We start from the raw sequence: 18,733 nt of genomic DNA, 5'->3' as shown, positions 1-18,733 counted from the left end.
CGCTTATACCGAAACCCTCCCCACTTTTGCGGAGTAGTCGATTGTTCCGCGCGCCCTGGGAGTCAAATTAATCAATTATTTAACGATCATTACTTTCGTTTCGAACATATATTTATTCTATTTATCACTTTATAATACTCGAAAGGCTAGCATTACATCTTACGCAATGTCTGTTTCTGCTCTGGACTCGCGTATCTTCCGGAATCTATTTGGAACCCAAGAAATCCGCGACATCTTTACAGATGATGCATATGTTAAATGCTTGATTGAAGTTGAGGCCGCTCTCGCTCGTGCTCAATCGAAGACTGGTGTGATTCCACCCGAATCTGGAGACTCAATCACCAGCACATTTGCTGGAATCCAACTCGAGTATGTCAATCAATCTATTCGGAAGGTATCCGAAGACAATACTGACGAAATTGAACCAGCTATGATCGTCTTGCTCGGGAAACAGATATAGTTGGGTACCCAGTCCTTCCTTTAGTCTGTCAACTCGTGGAGATAACACCAAATGAGACATCTAAGTTTATCCACTGGGGTGCGACAACGCAGGATATCATGGATGATGCATCCATGTTGCAAATCAAACGCGGACTGGTACTCGTGGAAAGAGAACTTGTAGCCTTGAAAGAGATCTTGACAAGACTAGCGAGCACCCATCGAGATACGTACGTTGAAATCTTATCTCCATCTTGATCTCAAATTTGATGCTGATATACGTTTAGCCCAATGGCTGGTCGGACACATCTTCAACATGCCCTGCCCTGTACCTTTGGGTATAAATGTGCAGTTTATCTCTCTGGTGTTCTTCGTCACATCGATCGGCTTGAAGAAATTAAACAGAGATGTTTATTGGTGCAATTTGGTGGAGCAGCAGGAACTATTGCATCCCTCGGCTCTGACGATACAGGCCCCAGGGTTCGAGAGCAGCTCGCCCTCGAATTGGGCCTGCAAAACCCGGCTATCACTTGGCATGTTGCGCGAGATAATGTGGCCGAAATTACCAATTTCCTAGCTTTGGTTGGCGGAACACTAGGAAAGATAGCTTTGGATCTGATGATTATGTCCTCGAATGAATTCGACGAAATATCGGAACCATTTGTTCCTCATCGCGGTGCTTCATCTACAATGCCACAGAAGCGGAACCCTATTTCAAGTGAGGTGATACTTGCTGCATCGAAGATGCTACGGGCCAATGCCTCACTTGGATTAGATGCGATGATTACTGATTTTGAGCGAGCCTCTGGGCCCTGGCATCTTGAATGGGTGGCTGTTCCAGAGGCCTTTGTGACGGCCGTGGGGGCACTTCACCAGACCAATTTTGCTCTGGATGGATTAGTCGTGAAGGTAGACTCAATGGAGCGGAATCTTCACTCGACCAAGGGTTTGATTGTGGGTGAAGCGGTAATGATGGCTTTGGCACCTCATATTGGACGACAAAAGGCGCATGATGAGGTCTATGAAGCTTGCAAATCCGCCATTGAACATGACCGGACATTACTTGAAGTCTTGAGAGAGTCAAAAACTTTGACAAGCGTTCTTACGGATGAACAATTAGTGGGACTCTGTGATCCTACTCAATATATGGGGGCGAGCCAGCTGATGGTTGACGAGATGGTGAAAAGAGCCAATTTAACACTGCAACAAGGGGATGTGCAGGTTAATCAGTAATTAGAGAAATGAATATATATATATATATATATCCTTTTGTACTTGTATGAGCAGATCAAATTCAATAATATCATAATCAGAAGTAGAACATAGTTCATTGCTAATTAATACATATATTAATCGTGTTCATACTTCTCTCCCACCAACTGGCCAATTCCGCCCTTCCGCCTTTCAACGTTCTTTCCTCCGCCGAAACCTCCACAAAACCAACTCAACCAACCCCTCCGCACCGACGAGATACACCCAATATGTCGCGCAACGCTCGAGTCGAGGAATTGTCTGACTCTGATCCTGAGGAGATTGCGCCATCTGATTCTTCATTCTCCGATAATGTTATCATTGAACCTGCTGCTGCTCCTACTGCCCCACGCCAGGCCAACAACCTTCCACCAAGACCGGCGCAGACACAGCCGATGAACCAGGTGCCCGAACCTACGCGCGAGATCCCTAAACATTATCAATGCCTTTATCCAATCTACTTCGATAAGACCCGGTCTCGTGCGGAGGGACGTAAGGTTGGATCTGAGCTGGCAGTCGAGAATCCTCTAGCCCGAGATATCGTCGATGCTGTGCAAATGTTGGGATTGCAAGCTGGATTGGAACCGGAAAAGCTTCACCCTAAGGATTGGGCGAACCCAGGTCGAGTGCGCGTACTCCTTAAGAACGAAGATGGCAAATCTATGAACTCCAAGATCAAGAACAGTACGTTTCCATCTTCGCCCCCGGAAACCCTCATCTCGGGGAGGTTGTTTGACAAGCTGACAATTTGCGATTTTAGAGCACCATCTTTATATACTCGTCGCTCAATATCTTCAGGCCCATCCGACCAACGAGAAGTCCCCGTACCGATTACAGATTCGCGGCCTCCCCATGCCGGAGAAGCTGCCCGATGCGCCCCCTGCCCCTCGTGGTTGGAAAATTGGCAAGATCCTCCCCATTCACTCGCCCGCCTACAGCGGCGGCGGCGTCAGTGACAACCCGTTCAAGGAAGCGATGGCCGAGATGCAGGGTGCGGGTGGAATGCCTGGAATGCCCTCAATCCCCGGAATGCCTGGCATGCCCGGTATGCCTGGAATGCCCGGTATGGGTGGAGAGGCCTCAGGAGCAGGCCCTGAAAAGAAGAAGAAGGATAAGAAGAAGGGTAAGGCTTAAAAAAGCTGGCCTTGATTCTTTTTCATATACCTTCACTTGCATTGCACGGCGATGGGCGTTTCTTTTGCTTTTCGAGTATACACATTTTATATCTCTATGGTTGCAGACCAGGCCAATTCGGCTTGGCTGCTGCTGTTCCACCTTGTATCGGTGGACTTGAATATATGTACAGCCTTGAAAAAGTCATTTTTATTCATGTAGTATGATACATGTCCGGGGATATAACCCGCAATGAATTGTCAAGTCCTCCATTTCCATATATAAGCGGCCTGCAATGGGCTGCAACGATCGAAATGCCCACAACCGATCTTGAAAGCAGCATCTAGTACTTGGTATAGACAAGAAGTTTGTGTCTCGTTCGAGGATGGGCACAAGTATTCACTACTGAAAAATGTCAATTTGGCCAATATTCACCCTTCTCTATCAATCCAAAAGTGACGGATTCTCATCTGGAGACCCGCCGTTACGGTACTGCCAGAGACGACTGAAATCTTTCACACGATGCACACGAGATTTGGGAGAATCTTTCGAGGTCGGACTGTCGAGGCTTGCCTCTGGCAATAAAGCTCAATTCACAGTCTCCATCGTAGCCGTTAGAGGCCAATTTCATGTCGACTTCCATGTCCATGAATGAATTCGAGTCTAGTACTCTATGATCTGACCCCATAGTGAACATAGTATCAAGATAATGTTGATTCATCATATGCCCCGAACCAGGACGGATGAACAATCGTCCAAGATAGCGATTGGGAACATCTGTGAAATGAAGAACCCCAAGGTAGGAGACTGCATCCTGGGAGTTGGCGTAGTGTTCAATATGTCGAATAGAGCGTACAATGAGATCGCACTTGGAGGATTGACGAGGGTTGTTGAAGTGATTTGCCGCATTTCCAAAGGTATAGACTTCTAATTTTCGAAGGAGGTCTTGCGGTAATTCGTCCAGTAACCAATCTATAACCATACTTCCCTCTATACCACCCTGACTATGAAGGATTATCACCACTTTGTCGCAGCTGGGACTCAATAACTGCTTTTTGAGTAGCACATAGGCACTTCGTATGTCTCCCGTCGCGTAGGAGAAGCAACGTTGAATCAAACACTCAATCAAATCAAAGACTAAACCAGAACTACAAACAAAGATCTTCTATCAGCCTCGTGACTGTGGAAAATTGGCAAAATACTTACGTGCGATTGTGAATCCCCGTGATCTTGCGACCAAAAGAGTAGGCTAGTTGATCGATATTATTCTGGAGCCAGTATTTACTACTAAAGTTAGACAGATGAAAGAGTAGAGTATGTTTGCGATTTCAACTTGCCTATTTGCTACACCATTAATGAAGAACCAACACTCTCGTTCATGGTCTGATGGTGAGGATACCGGAACTTGAGAGACCAACACTCTCTCCGTTCCGTTCAGGAGTTTCAGGCATATCAAATAGTTGAGTGCAAAACCAGCAAATACATAAGCAATAATCCAAGCCGTAGGAAGCAGAAGTAGTAGCAAGACTGGGATCGAGATCAAGAAAGCGATTTGGGCGATTGTTAGGGCCAGTTGGACAGAGAAGAGACTAGGCCGCCAAGTGAAGGATATAGTTCATCCAAAGGAGTAGTCTGCCCGAGGTTTAGGGGGTAGTAGGATACCCGGTATAGCCCAAATATATCGCAGAAACAGCGAGATATCCCGACAGAACAGCAATAATGGAGATGCGGTGTAAGGCAGCGGGTGGAGCTGGGATCTCGTCGGGATAGGCGAATCTGAGGCATCGCGGAGTTGGACAGATTCCCTGCTCCAAGGTTGTGTAACGATGGTTTCCCCTGAAACTTCCCTGATCTACCTGCAACTATCCGAAGAGAATGCGAAGGGTGTGATCTGGAAATACGAAGAGTTTGTAGAAAGTTGAGGTTTTGCAGGAAAAGAAAAGCAGGCAGCATTTGAGACTGTCATGTGATGCAGTTAGGGTTCACGCGACAATTGAACATGACCAGATTTCAATTATTTTATATTTACATATGTAGATCTACCGGGGTAATGGTGAAGAATTACATAGAGATATGGATCCAATATGCAGGAGATTGTCTCTTATCAATAATGTCTATGCTTATTATATCTTAATGTAATCTCTATCTCAGTGGCAGGTTGTTGACAGATCATATTCTTTCATACTACTTACCAATAGGAATCCCTGATTTCCTTGGAAATATCATCATAACACCCCCTGATACACCAAAACGACTAGACTTGTACCCAGATCTGGCAAAGTGAATATCAATATTTGGAGGAGCAAACAAGACTCATCTCATTCCAGAAGCTCCGCGCATAACGATCAACTGCGACTAAGCTGACGAAAATGGCTTTGATAGATTGAAATATAAAAGTGCACGACCAGGATGAGCTCGAGAATAGCCAAGTTGAGAAGTATTTTAATCAAACCAAGAGCGATTAGGATCAGATCGTAAACAATACGTTGCATGGCGGATGTTTCTGTGATATCTGCGTAAAGACTAGACAAGTCACTCTGTACCTCGGCTACAGACTCTATAACTTGATTGAGGAAAGAATTCACTAACATTAGAATTGTAGGACTCACAAAGTATGCAGTCAAAAGTTCTAAGAGAATGCTTGGTACTATTTTGTCGAGGGCTAGGAAGCTGAAAGCAGTGAGTGCACCGACGAAGAGAATGCCAAGGACAAGAAACACTTGGGTATCAAACTTCATGATGGCGATGGGAGGGTCGAGGTTGTGAATGGGTCCTTCCCTGCTTTTAGGTTCGAGTGGGATAACAAGATCATTGAATGTGCAAGGTGCTGTAAGCTCTTTTGAGGCTGGAATGTTGAGGAGAGACAGACATTCTAAGTTTAGCCATGAGAACTTGAAGACAAAGGTCTCAAGGAGCTAGAATATGATTGTACTCATTTACATGGTAAAGAGAGAAAAGGAAGGATGTTTTAGAGACTTAATCATAAATATCAAAAACCATTCGAATCCTTGATGGAGGTGAGACATGTTTGATCTCGAACAATGACTCGAGTCCGCTGCATCAAAGATGGCACGTGTAGCCAACAGGTTTAGGCATAGTAGCTGAAAAATGAAATTGACTATAGCAATATTGATTGCTTTGATGCAAAGGCATAAGCCAGACAAAGCAAGATCTCAAATATCTGACTTTATAAAGGTCAAGCTGTCCCTGCTCTGCTCAGCACACACTGAAGCCGTGCCAATTTCAGAACACCAAGATATTCTCACATCACAATAGTACAAACGCAGAGATCGAGCGAATTAACCTAATAATGAGCCAAAATGAGACCACTGGTGACGTTCGTGATGGATTCAAACGATTCACCATGCCAGCCAGCCAGCGCCGCCACAGAGACATTGAATCATACCCGGGGTCAGTCGATATGTTAGACCGGAGCGAACTCAGAAAGCTAACACAGGTTCTGCACCTAGACAACACGGGTGTGATGCAGACTGAATACATTCCACGAATTGAAAATCTGATTCAGAATCTCCCTAAGCGCCTGCGGCGAAGCCGGCCGCTATCGCTTAGTTTCAAGAATCTCCCTGCAGACCTTTGCGAATTACATTCGCGACTGAACGCAGATGTGATTTCAAATATATTCAATTTTGTCCAGATGGAAGTGACGCAGCATTTCCACTTGTTCGAACAATGGCCTGAACTATGTCATCCGGTTGAAGCGGAAGTCTTACGGCGGCTGCGGGCGATCAAAGGAATGTGGACAAAGCCCGGGTCTACACCAGAACCGATTCCTAACGGATGGCCTTATCAGGTTAACGGATGCCGGGCTTGTATGCTTGCGCGTGTGGCGTCTGACATGGATGCGTTGCGCAACTTGCGAGTGGTGATTTTGAGTCGGACGCGAACACGAAAGAATCATCGTCCACGGACACTGATGGGGTTTGTTGATGAATGTATTAACCAGTCCAGGGAAGAAGAAGCGGAGCAGATATATAATATCTCGAATCAACTTGCTTTCGGGATGAAGGCTGCTCGTAAGGCCTGCACAAGGGCTGAATTCCAGAAGCGAGGGTTGGCCCCCCCGCCGTAAGCACCACCGATCCGGCAATGACGAAGCAACGGCCGAGCAGAACCATCGCCGTGAATCAAAGTGGAAGGCTCCATTGAGGCAGATCGAAGAGCATAAGTCATCGAAGGACTCGAGTTCTTCTTCGCCTTCTGCGGATATCTGGGGAGGTGACGACGATCAACATTGGAAATCGCAAACTCAAAGGGATGGGACACAAGATGCAAACATGGACGTTGGCGCTGACGCGGTCGATGAGCTGGTGGAGATGTATAGAAACATTGGAGTAAAAGATCCATATTCTTGTGAGGCGCCAGTCCCAGAAGCGATGGTCTCGCCACTCAAGTATAAAAAGAGCTATGACATGACATCTAGTAAGGCTCAAGTGCAAGCCCGAGAGAAGTCATTGCTGACAAGCCGAACAGGTGATGAAATTGATGGTATTAGCGAGCATTTTGCTGGAATGGATCTGAGCAGTCTGATACCGCCAGAAGGTATCTCGAGGGCAAACACCAATCGGACGGGCAGGCGTGTACCCTTCGGGAAGCAGCCCATGCCGGAATATTCCAGATTGAACTACTCAGGCTATAAGGACGGCTCTGATAGCGATTGGTTGGACGACGAATGTACTGAATTGGACGAAGAGCAGAACAAGGAGGCAATTTCGGGAATGGGCCAAAGTCAGTGGCGGAGACAACTTGGAGTCTCGTATGTGATCAACAGAACATGATTTGAGACAGTATCGCGATCCTTTGTGTAGCAATAAGTAGACACAAATTTGAGATTGGTGTAATTGCATGAATTGAATCTGATGACATAAGTCAATCTCCAGAAGAATAAACATTATTAACAGTAGCTCGGAAGAAGTAGTAGGGAAAAAAAAGCCATGTACAGCAAAAAGCAAGACAGGTGACACATTCTCATGGTATTGATACACAAGGGTGCAGAACCCCATATACATGAAAGCAAAAAATCAACATCACAATCTCGAGAAATGACCAGCAGCTCCGAGAACGCCAAAATAGGGCAATGCAATGACCAAACGACAGATATCCAAATTCATCACGACTTTAATTGTGCAACACGCTGCCGGGTACTCCATGGCTAGGGCCCTTGAGACTGTCCACCGTCTTGCGGCGCAAGCGAGTACGATGGCCGGTCCCTCGGTGGAAACCACTGCGGCCTGGGGCTCTCGCTCATCGTTGGTGGAGGTCTTTGCATTAGCAGCAGCCTCAGCCGCCTGGGCCGTTTCAATGTTGACTTGTTTTTGGGCGTTCTCCCGTGCGCGCTCGTAGCGAAGTTTAACTTCTCCTTTCCATTGGGTGTTCAGTAGTCTGTCCCAGAAGATGAAGAAAGGCTGAGAGAAGTTGGTTTTGATGCCCCAGCTTTGGTGATGAATGTCGTGGTAAGCGGCATTATTGGAGGTGAAGTGCTGCAGGGGGTCCCAAGGGAAAGCATAGCCGCAGTGGTCATCAACAGTCTTAATGGTGGAGCAAGTGAAGAACCACATGGCTTGACGGTTCGTCATTCCAGAGACCAGGAATCCGATACCCGTACCAGCAGTGTCTAAAAGGAAGCCCTCAACAGGGTGGTTGTACAAAGCACCGAAGGCATAAGGGACGTACAGGCGGTGGTGACGGGAGTGGAAAGTGACTATCGATCGAGTTAGCATGCCATCATTTCTTGAATCCGGAAGTCGCCGGATGGACTCACCATAGAGCCAACGGTTTAGATGCATGGCCCGGTGGAGGAAGTATTGCCAGGTATCGACGATGGAAATGGCCAGAAGGAATTGTAGTCCTGGGACAAAGTACCAGTAGACGAAAGAGGCTAATGCCATTTCCCAACCAGCAAAGGCGGGGCAGTAACTTCAGCTCCATTGTCTAGGATTACTGACTGGACCATGCCTGGATAAGAACCACCGGCTAGGGCACCGGCCAGGATGCTATGTCCGTTCTTTGAGACCGAGTTGGCTAGACCCGCGGCATCAACACCCAAGACCGTCAAAATCGTGGGGATTGCGCGCTGGGCAATGCGAACGCGCTGGGCCCAAACAGCCACATTGTAATCGTCCATGCCGGTCATCTCGATAGGATCGAAATAAGCGACTGAGTAGCCGGCTATCGTCTGGATGATTTGTTGCAGGACAACATCGCGAACGACCTCCCATCGAGTAACTCGGTTTCTTTTCGAAAGCTCGGCGGGAGTATGGAGACGGTATTCTGCGAAGTAATCGTTCACATCTAAGAAGTGATAGACACCGGACAAAGCCCAGTAAGCGACAATCGGTAGTATCAAGGCGAGCAGACTGTCGGAAATGGGCGGAAGGACGGGTTGTCGCACTGATAGTGTGTAGCTGGGTAATGGAGGAGGTCAAACGCGACCGAGGCGTTGGCAGCCATAGTGGACGCGAAAAATCGGAATTAAAGAAGCCAAAATGGCTATTCAAGGGGGATTGTAAAGGATGATGATATTGATGGTTGACAAAGATTAAGGAAAAGACGATCTGAGGGGGGTGAAAACAATCAAAGGAGATTATTCAAGGAAATGAAACGAATGGGGCGACGAAAAAAGTCCCCAGGGCGATCGGTGGGGAAAACCGGCTTTTGCTGACTGGTAAGCGCGACTGAGATAAACAGCAGCTTGAAAACAATTAGGTGTGAAAGACCGCAAGATAATAAATGAGAAAAGGAGAGTAAGGGTCAAGTGATGGTTAATTAGAAGAAGGAAGATGAAAGAGAGAGGAGAGGAGAGGAAGACGAAGAAGAAGCGAAGAAGATTAGGAGAGACGCCAGAAGAAGTGGCGCCAGTCGGATGCGGCGAGGGTGACAATTACAATACGGTAATACGGGCCGTCTTCAGTGAGAGAGTAGATAACGGATGATTCAATACAGTAAGATACGAGTATGCGGGAGCCTGCGGATTCATCCGAAGTATATCATTTAGTTAGCAGGTGCGTTAAGTATATACAACATTAGTATATACAATAGAACAGAGAGAGATTATCAATTAATCAGTTGAGTTCAATATTATGCTATATTGCTAGTATGGACTAAGTAGAGACATAACCCATTTGATTGCTGTAGTAATAGTATGTGCCTGGGAGTACAGCGAGGATCAGTACACTTGTAACTATAGCGTGACTAGTAGTTAATGTACTTAGAGAGAATGTACGATGTAGTCAAGTGCTAGTATTAAAAGAGTGACATATGTATAATACCATTATATAGATGCATTGATATTGGCAATGTTGTGAAATTAATTGGTCATTAACTATCTTGATTGAGGTTACTACTAACTATACTGTAGTACCTAGTCAACTAGTACTGGCAGTAAAGTACATCACCAACTAATTATCTTAATAATAGATGGTATTGACATCTCACTCAACGTGATAGTCATGACTAGTTAACTTATATAGTTGATTCAGCAACATCGCGGTCAACAACATATGTACATACCCTATGTACATACAGCTGTCCATGCTATCTATACAAAGTGGCTCAATAGGCATAGAGTGGGCCGAGATTGCCCGTGCCACTGCGGGGCGACTGGAGGTAGAATTGAGTTGTACTGTACATAGTGCAGTGTTGACCGTATATATCAGAAGAGTAATTGCATTGAACAGTCCTAGTAATACTAGCCATTTTTGAGATCCCACCAACAAATTAGTACACTTCTGCTAATATCTTCAGTTTACCATAGTCAATTTACTATAGATATACTTAAATAGTTGTGTAGAGTCCCGTGATTCATGCAAACAAGACAAACTCCCCCACCGCGCGCCACTAAAAAAAAAAAACTTCATTTCCCCTCCTTTTCTCTTTTGTTTTCCTTTTTCTCCTTAACAGTCATTTTCTTTTTTTTCTTTCTTTGTGAAATATATCTCTCCTCCCCCTTAAACTGCCACCATGATTATCTACAAGGTATGTCATGATTCCCACTTAGCAGATACCCTCTGTATACCTTGCCTCTCTCCCCAGTTTCATTGCTGACAAGACAATAGGACATCATCTCCGGAGACGAGATTCTCTCCGATACCTTCAAGATCACCCCCGCCAAGGACTGCCCTATCCTCTGGGAGACCGACTGCAAAGTACCTCAAGAAGGGTAACGAAGACTTCCAACTCGAGGGTGCCAACCCTTCCGCTGAGGAGGCCGAGGAGGCTGGTGGTGAGGGTGAGGCCGTCATGGTCCACGACATTGAGGACCAGTTCCGTCTTGTCTGGCTCAAGCCCGAGGAGGGTCTCAAGCCCTCCAAGGATGCTTTCAAGGCTCACCTGAAGAGCTACGTCAAGAAGGTCCTTAAGAAGTTGGAGGAGAACGGTGCGCCCGCGGAGGCCATCGCTGAGTTCAAGTCCGGTGCCCCCACTGCCTTGAAGAAGATCACCGCCAACTACGACAACTACGATGTCCTCATGGGTCAGTCCATGGACGGTGATGCCATGTATGTTCCATTTTTCTTATCAATTTTCACTATTCAAAGGTCACCTACTAACAATCCCTAGGCACGTCCTGATTGACTTCCGCGAGGATGGTGTCACCCCCTTCGCCACCGTCTGGAAGCACGGCTTCAAGGAGGTTAAGGTCTAAGCAATTAAGTCTTAGCGGGCGAATTTCACAAAGGAACTAAAAAAAAGCACTTGACATGAAGTATGAAGAATACAAGACACACGAGCTCTCTATATCCTACTGCCTAGATCAGACACGGGAATTCGGATTGCTTCTTGTCCCTCCCGCCGGGCCTTTTGTCTGTTCTGGCTTTCCGCGTCGTATCTTCGTATCCTAATTGGCCGATCCATCTGATCGTCAAGAGTTACGCCTCATGAATCGATAAACTGTTACGTCTCCCTCTTAAAATCGGCTTCAATCTTTTTACTCGTAATCCGTAGCTGGTGGCTTCCGTATACCGTTGGTGTAAACAGGTTTTGCAACCAAGATCTCTCTTTAAGCAAAGATGTTTCTATTGATTGTATGAACAATATTTCATATGGGGGTATCGAAGGTTTGAGTTATGAAGTATCAACAATATCCCGTCCAATCACTGGACGAGGCGCCATGGCCAGTCCCTTGTCCGTCCAGGACGAAAGATTTGTATCGGTAGATGGCGCCAGCGATAATCCACCCAAGTCAGTCGAGTCATTATGATCATTGTGTGCGGATGTAACACCCATATTAGCAAAATCCAAGCCGGTGACTGGGTCAAGTTCCATCAGTTCATCCGATACAGGCAGATGTTGTCCAAAGACAGCGTCCCATTGGTCCCAGTCAAAGTTCAAATTTGGATCCATCATTGACGGTGGGGTCGGCATGCTCATTGGCGCAGGGTTGGGGGATAGAGCATCCATGAAGGGCATGCTCGGTGAAAGGGTTGTGTTTGGGAAACCTGGTTGGGTAGGAGGTGGCAGCACAGGGAGGGTGGATGATCTCGTGGGAGATTGCGTGGAAGACGGAGAGTCGAGTGAAGACCGGGCAACCCCAGGTGATGTTGCTATTATAGGTTGAGGAGCGGCCGCTGCGGCCTGTATGCCTACTGCAGGCGTCACGTTGTAGCGTGTAGCCGTAGGGGATGTAGTGGGTGGATCCCTGGGGGCTTGGTAGGAATACCGAAGAAGACTGGGCCGAGAAGCAACCGATGATACCACAGGATTTGGCAGAACATGGGTGCGGGTCATATCGTAGAATTTGCGATTGAAGTCTGACAATTGACGATCAGCGGGAGGTGGGGGAGGAGGAACTGATGGGCGTTGGGTTGTGGTAGCGGCAGCTGCTGGAGACGGCGGATTTGAATAGAGAGCTCCTCGCGGACCATTGAGTTCCGGGGCCGGAGATGCAATGCCTGCCTGCAGTTGGTCTTGTTCGGTCCAGAGCATCTGTGGATTTAGGCCAGCTTTCTGCCATGCCTTTTGGCGAAGCCGGCGAATTATATCCATGCCTCACGGCCACCATCCTTGAGTGGTCTCTGTGTAGAAACACCATCTTCGCCGCCGACTACGCCTCCATCTGGCCCGGATAGAGCTAGTATGCGGTCAATGAAGGCACGAGATCTGAAAGCCTCGGGGCTATAAGGTCGCTCGTAAAGGTCGATGAGCATAATCCTACTACGGTTAGAAGCATGAAATGAAGTAGCGACTAGACAACTGACATTGTCGCATGCATAGGTTGATGGTTACTTATAATCATTAGCGTCAGGTCTCAAGAGCAATCGGGCATTTTATCCAGGTTTCTTACCCTGGCCAGCTCCATTGAAATGGCTGGAAGTCTGGATCCGTAGCGAGCTGAATGAATTTCTCCATGAAGCCGTGGCAGTGACGAAGTGCGCTGGATTGGTCAGAAATGAATGCTCTAGCTTGGAAGTCTTCTTCCATGCTCACCTTTGGCGCGCTGCGGGCCATATACGGCTCCGGGCGTTTTTTAGGAAAGGCTGGTATGCGACGCAGAATGCCTAGAAACCTTGTTAGTTGGGTCGCGTCCTTCGGATAAAGCCACGAACCTTGTCAATATAGAGGGACAAAATGATTCGAGCCCATTTATGAAAGGACACAAGAACTGCAGAATGATATTGTTCTGGACATCCATTTGGGCCTTCGCCTGGGAGTTCGCTTTCAGGTGAGTGTGACTTCCCGGGAGATTTGGACATCGAGAGCGCACGCCCGGACGAGACAGAACCATGGTCAGTTATCTGACTTTCCGGAATCCTGTTCACGATTGAATTGAGCTTAAGTTGAAGCTCTAAAAGAATTGACCGGAGGTCTTCCATATCCTGCCGAGTAACAGGTTTTGTGCCAAGTTGAATTTTGAGAGTGCGGCGAATAGACCCTGCGAGATCATGTTAGAAAGCCTCTGGGCCTATCGCTATATGTGACTTACAAGCCATGATGTATTTGCCCCGAGCGGTTAGGTAAAATACATTCACCATGAGGGCCCGCCACAGACGGTTGGATCATCGGGATCGTCTGGTAGGCGCTGGTTGGAGGCAATGAACTGGTTGTAGGTATCGGCGGCAGGTGTACCAAGTTGAGTATCTTTAATTTCACTCGTCTCTCGCACATCCCAGTAATTTTCATCGCTTACCAATGGAGGCAGTCCACTGGACATGGCAACCACTCCATCCATATGAATTATGTGCCACCATAACCTCCGTCTGTACTCAGCCTCGCAAGGCTCAATCTGGAAGTTAGCAGGGTCTCGATGAAGACCCATTGTTTGCGCAACACGCATCGCCAGACTGACAAAGAGGCTACTTGTCAAAGGCTCTTCTTCTTTTGCGAGGATCGTTTGAACGATAAGATATGCGGAGAGGCCTTGGAGAGATGGACTCCGCGGGAATGAGATTTTAGCCAACCATCTCGTTGACGCCTCACAATACATGATTGAAAGCGCATCCCGAGATGCCGCATTAAATTCGGCCTTAATAGTACGGATAGAAACCGTAACAGAGCCGCCATACCATATCGCGTAGAGGAGTGGAATAAAAGAAGGGATCGGACATGGCTCCCCGGAGTAGCTACTATAGTCATACCAATTCCAAAAGGTATTGTAAAGCTTGAGGATAGTGGGTGGATGAACAACGGGACTGATGGCATGTACTCCAGACATAAAGCCTCTGTACAATATGTGACTTTGCCTTCTTGTTGGGACATGTTCCAGCATCTCCGGTTCCACGAATTTCTCGCCTGTTGATGGAGAGTCTCCTGAAGGAAAGAGAACGGAGGGTTGAAATGACCCAGCACGAGAACGTGGTGTAGTCGGAATTGGTGATCCAGCAAGAGATCCCCTTCACTGTCTTCGGTTTCCGGCACTGGGATCATTCGGGTCATCATTGGCAGTTTCTGAAGAAGCCGTGTCGTGTGATCTATTTTGATCTCTTAGCAGCTGATTGAGGTCATTGATCTAGCGGGTGCACAATGTCAGTGAGACTCATGAATATCAAATGATTGTGACAAGCCATGCCTCATGGGATATATAAGCCCAATAAGTCGTTCCGACATATCTGCTTGATGGTTACCATGGGAAGTATAAGTGCATGCCGTTGGTAGTTCACTCACCTGGATCTACCTCCATCATCCAAGCTCAAATGTCCCAAGTTCAGACTGCCAACCGGATCGACGAGATCTGTTGCTTGGCCCGATGGGATAGGAAACTCATCGCCGCTTGACTCGACCGCCACACGGCGCGGGCTAGAGGGGCGAGATGAGATTGGCTTCCCATCCCGTGCCTTCCTTTGGCGCAGATCTTCCAGCAAGGAATTTTCAACTCCATTATTTGGCCCCACAGCATGCCTCTCTATATCTTCTAACGATTGTTTGTTGCCGCCTATCTTTTCAATCATCGACATCAATTTGTCTAATCGCGCTTCGATGGCCCGCGGGTCAGACCTAGTCTCCTCTGAGGAGCCCGTTTGTCGCAAATGGCCGTATATTGTTTGGAGCTCATCGACATCTTCTTCCCATGTTCGTGGGGTGGCCCGGCGGCGCTTACCCATGGCCAATCGACCCGATGAGTCGGCCCCATTCGCATTGTCCCGCTTCTCGGATGAGACATCGTACACGCACTGGGCCCCTGTCTTGATACGATTTCCACATACCGGGTGGACCTGGAAGTTTCCTCTTAGCTATGATGGAGACTGCGCGTGGCTAGAACTGGAGAACTTACCTTGTCAGCACTTAACCTTGCGACGACGACATGTGTGACAACTGTAGCTGGCGCGGTTACGAGTGATCTGCCTCCCCGCCAACGGGGCCCGCGAGGAAGCGGATGATGAATCCTGGGGATTTGACGAACTGGGGTTTATCCCAACTCAGCAGCCATAGGAGCAGCGAGGTTGGAGTGGAATGAAGTGCAATGCGATTGCAGTTGCGATTGCGGACTTTCAATGGCGGATTGCGGAGGATGTGCGGGGACATTCAGTGGCCAATCACATCAGCCGGATTTGCCCGGCGGTCGGAGCATAAGATAAGTAATCACATCTAACTTAACTATACCTATTTAGTTAATAGTTACTTCATGATTGGAGAAATAGTTAGTGTATGAAGATATTAACTAGAAATCGTGATCCGATATACTGGAATACATACCGAGTGCGTCGGATCGAGAGTTAAGAATGACTAAGAAAGAGTTTTATTTTTGAGTCTGACCCCTTTGAAGCGATGCCAAGATTCAGCATTTAAGTATACAAGCGAATCAATATAGTGAGTGAACAGGTGGATTAATTGGACCATCAGACTTCCAGATCTAATACTTGTCGAAATTACTGAGACTACTAGGTAGTAGTCCACCTGTTAAATTATTCCAATAATTTAACGAAGTTCGTTATCATCTTCCAGATGTAGGCACATCTGGTAGATGACATAGATATCTGATTTTCCATGCCCTTTTAAAAGAGTTCCTGTATTCTCGATCGAGACTCGAAATCATTGGATGATGGAAAATTGGAACAATTTGGTTCGATGTTTTGACATGGATAATGCATTGGATCCATCCAAATGGATCTAGTGCAGATAAGCTTCAAGTTGTATGGTAAATACGTATTCATCTACAGTAGATCCAGAAGAATGGCCCAATTAATATTAAATACGTTTTATCTAGACGTTTAGCAACAGTAACTATATCTCGCAAATCCTCTTCCCTTCTAAGTGACTAAGTTATACAAATACGCCTTCAAGGTTGGCTTCCAGCCCGGATGATAGAGACCTTCATCTGGAAGACGAAGACGGCACCTATTATACTAGTATATCTCCCTTGGACGCTTCGGATTTTAAATTAACACCACCCCACCGAGAATTTCTTGCATGTGTGTTGAGCCTATTGCGACTTGCTCTTCTATAAGCTCCGATAAAAAGGTAAAAATAAAACTTTAGCACTATCCTGACGCTCAAACTCGTCATTGTCCTCTGTCGGAGCTATCTGCGTGAAAGCCACTGGCAGCAGATCATTATTTCCTGAAGAACTTGAAACTATCCATTATCTAGCCTGATCTAGCCTGGCCTGCTGCTCAGCCACATCAATACCATTTTTGAATCCATTTCCGCTCTAGTTCGCGTTTTACACAAGTATACGCGTCTGCCAAGTCCGCCGGTGTTGCCCAGTTCCGCCAAGCCAAATTCCTTCACCTTTCGTCTCTTGGTTGATTGTCCAAGTGGCTGCCTGACATCGGTTTCACTTGATTCCTCCCTATCTTGGCAAAATGTGGCCTTTGTCACACCACCGTGATTGGTCTCCTTTTATTTGTATGGGAATGCCAGAGCCCCAGACTTTGTGCGATGTGTCGACCCGCTGGTCCTTTGGCGCCCTGGGCATGGCTCCGCCATCGCCAAGTGCAGGAATGGATCTTGGTTTTCTTTTTTCTCTACTTGGCTCTCTTTCGGATTGCTTTATGGCGGACATTAATGGCACCCGCAGAGAAGTACATATTATTGCTGTTTTTCGCCCTTGCAAATTTGAAGTGCCTTTCTTTTATCGCTACTTCAACATCATTTCTGCTAACTATAGGTTACTTTTGGATCTTCATTTCTATAGTCCCCATAGGACCCTTTCCGAATTCTCTTTTTTGTGTTGTCTTCTTTTCTCTTTAGAATTGTACATCATATCCTCACCACATGGTCTTTCGACAGCGCATTTTCAAGTCTTGCCTTTTGGTTTTGAGCTGTCCTATATCAACTCAAATGCATTAGCAGCTGCAATAGTAGACACTAACAGTGATGGTAAGTTTAAGAAACGATATTCTTCTATCGAACTTGATCTTGCCGCTAATGGTCATACGCTCCTAGAGTCGATAAATCGGCAGCCAGCACGCTAGCTTATGACCTTGTCACTTTTTATTCTGGCAATAATTCAGGTGACGTACCGGGAAATCTTCCTGATCCATACTTCTGGTGGGCAGATGCATTCTTTGGTTCTCTCGTCGACTATTGGGCTTTCACCGGAATCCACCTACAATGAATCACATTCAGCAATCGAACACCAACTGGCAGAGAAGGAGATTTTATGCCAAAAAATCAGACATGTACGGAGGGAAACGATGATCAATGCTTTTGGGCACCCACTGCAATGGCGGCCGCAGAGCGCAATTTTACCAATCCTTCTTCAGAAACACCTGGCTATGTCTCTATGGTCCAGGCTGTGTTCGACGAGCGGACCCACCGCTGGGATATGACGGCTTGCCAGATTAGTTTAAGATGGCAATTATTTGGAATGATGGATCGGCTACAAAAACGCCATTCCAATGGATGCTTATTTGATGTCGCTGCTCGTTTAGCCCGCTATACTGGAAATGCGACTTACGCTGAATGGGCTACCAAGGCGTGGGATTGGACAAAATCCGTTGGCTTGATCACACCTGATTGGCAAGTATCGATGGAACAACGCACGACTCGAACTGTACTTCCTATGATAGGACTCAATGGTCATATACAGCCCAGCATTTTCTTCACGGATCAGCGGTTATGTACAACTATGTAAGGAATGCCTCTTCTCCCACGTCTTTAACCACCCTGAAATAGGTGACATAACTAAACCCCTGACTGTAGACTTCGACACTTTCTTCAAACTCATCCGACATGACAAGTCCGAGCTCGGATCTCCAATTCGTCAACGTGGAAGACACGGCTAGATGGCCTCTTGGTCGGTGCAATCACTTCTTCTCGAAAAATGAGTCTAGCAAAGACGTCATGTACGAGCCACCGTGCGAACTTATTGGGAAGTGCAATGTCGACCAGCTTTCATTCAAGGCGTATATCTCGCCGAATACGCGGATACTCTCGCTTGCGCCACATACCTATGAGGAGTGTCATGAATGGCTTTCGTATCTCGGCAGAAGCCGCTGTAGCACAATGCCAAGGAGGAGAATCGGGAACATTTTGTGGA

At 46.9% G+C, this 18,733-nt stretch overlaps 10 protein-coding genes across 10 annotated transcripts; 5 read left to right on the top strand and 5 right to left on the bottom strand.

The window, feature by feature from the left end:
• Window positions 1-166: 166 nt before the first annotated feature.
• On the top strand, window positions 167-1,671 carry N7469_009469 (class-II fumarase/aspartase family protein; the record flags this gene model as incomplete). Its single annotated transcript, XM_056648374.1, has 3 exons — window positions 167-369; window positions 429-668; window positions 726-1,671. 3 exons carry the CDS (start codon window positions 167-169, stop codon window positions 1,669-1,671), a joined length of 1,389 nt encoding a protein of 462 aa, XP_056495505.1.
• Window positions 1,672-1,919: 248 nt separating this feature from the next.
• On the top strand, window positions 1,920-2,823 carry N7469_009468 (signal recognition particle subunit SRP19/SEC65 family protein; the record flags this gene model as incomplete). The annotated part of the gene is made up of 2 exons (XM_056648373.1): window positions 1,920-2,373; window positions 2,450-2,823. The coding sequence occupies 2 exons, from the start codon at window positions 1,920-1,922 to the stop codon at window positions 2,821-2,823; spliced, it is 828 nt and encodes a 275-aa protein (XP_056495504.1).
• A 463-nt stretch (window positions 2,824-3,286) lies between these two features.
• On the bottom strand, window positions 3,287-5,540 carry N7469_009467 (uncharacterized protein; the record flags this gene model as incomplete). The annotated part of the gene is made up of 3 exons (XM_056648372.1): window positions 3,287-3,950; window positions 4,009-4,086; window positions 5,392-5,540. The coding sequence occupies 3 exons, from the start codon at window positions 5,538-5,540 to the stop codon at window positions 3,287-3,289; spliced, it is 891 nt and encodes a 296-aa protein (XP_056495503.1).
• A 572-nt stretch (window positions 5,541-6,112) lies between these two features.
• Window positions 6,113-7,598, top strand: N7469_009466 (uncharacterized protein; the record flags this gene model as incomplete). Its single annotated transcript, XM_056648371.1, is given in 2 exon segments — window positions 6,113-6,836; window positions 6,853-7,598. 2 exon segments carry the CDS (start codon window positions 6,113-6,115, stop codon window positions 7,596-7,598), a joined length of 1,470 nt encoding a protein of 489 aa, XP_056495502.1.
• A 249-nt stretch (window positions 7,599-7,847) lies between these two features.
• On the bottom strand, window positions 7,848-9,270 carry N7469_009465 (sterol desaturase family protein; the record flags this gene model as incomplete). Its single annotated transcript, XM_056648370.1, has 4 exons — window positions 7,848-8,521; window positions 8,582-8,736; window positions 8,766-9,224; window positions 9,248-9,270. The coding sequence occupies 4 exons, from the start codon at window positions 9,268-9,270 to the stop codon at window positions 7,848-7,850; spliced, it is 1,311 nt and encodes a 436-aa protein (XP_056495501.1).
• A 1,509-nt stretch (window positions 9,271-10,779) lies between these two features.
• On the top strand, window positions 10,780-11,461 carry N7469_009464 (translationally-controlled tumor protein; the record flags this gene model as incomplete). The annotated part of the gene is made up of 3 exons (XM_056648369.1): window positions 10,780-10,794; window positions 10,891-11,315; window positions 11,377-11,461. The coding sequence occupies 3 exons, from the start codon at window positions 10,780-10,782 to the stop codon at window positions 11,459-11,461; spliced, it is 525 nt and encodes a 174-aa protein (XP_056495500.1).
• A 419-nt stretch (window positions 11,462-11,880) lies between these two features.
• On the bottom strand, window positions 11,881-13,745 carry N7469_009463 (fungal specific transcription factor domain-containing protein; the record flags this gene model as incomplete). The annotated part of the gene is made up of 7 exons (XM_056648368.1): window positions 11,881-12,741; window positions 12,804-12,966; window positions 13,014-13,040; window positions 13,100-13,189; window positions 13,243-13,313; window positions 13,362-13,687; window positions 13,739-13,745. 7 exons carry the CDS (start codon window positions 13,743-13,745, stop codon window positions 11,881-11,883), a joined length of 1,545 nt encoding a protein of 514 aa, XP_056495499.1.
• Window positions 13,746-13,780: 35 nt separating this feature from the next.
• On the bottom strand, window positions 13,781-14,467 carry N7469_009462 (fungal specific transcription factor domain-containing protein; the record flags this gene model as incomplete). The annotated part of the gene is made up of 1 exon (XM_056648367.1): window positions 13,781-14,467. One exon carries the CDS (start codon window positions 14,465-14,467, stop codon window positions 13,781-13,783), a length of 687 nt encoding a protein of 228 aa, XP_056495498.1.
• A 180-nt stretch (window positions 14,468-14,647) lies between these two features.
• On the bottom strand, window positions 14,648-15,774 carry N7469_009461 (transcriptional regulator family TF; the record flags this gene model as incomplete). Its single annotated transcript, XM_056648366.1, has 3 exons — window positions 14,648-14,723; window positions 14,917-15,464; window positions 15,607-15,774. The coding sequence occupies 3 exons, from the start codon at window positions 15,772-15,774 to the stop codon at window positions 14,648-14,650; spliced, it is 792 nt and encodes a 263-aa protein (XP_056495497.1).
• Window positions 15,775-17,917: 2,143 nt separating this feature from the next.
• N7469_009460 (Mannan endo-1-6-alpha-mannosidase DCW1) lies at window positions 17,918-18,669 on the top strand (the record flags this gene model as incomplete). The annotated part of the gene is made up of 2 exons (XM_056648365.1): window positions 17,918-18,247; window positions 18,397-18,669. Coding segments are annotated over 2 exons (603 nt in total), but the record flags the coding sequence as incomplete, so codon positions are not given.
• Window positions 18,670-18,733: the final 64 nt, after the last annotated feature.

The sequence above is a fragment of the Penicillium citrinum genome, assembly GCF_028827155.1.
Source record: "Penicillium citrinum strain IBT 23319 chromosome Unknown utg000009l:1.0-4274883.0:1.0-4276374.0, whole genome shotgun sequence".
Taxonomy (NCBI): domain Eukaryota; kingdom Fungi; phylum Ascomycota; class Eurotiomycetes; order Eurotiales; family Aspergillaceae; genus Penicillium; species Penicillium citrinum.
This window is presented reverse-complemented; position numbering and strand designations above follow the sequence as displayed.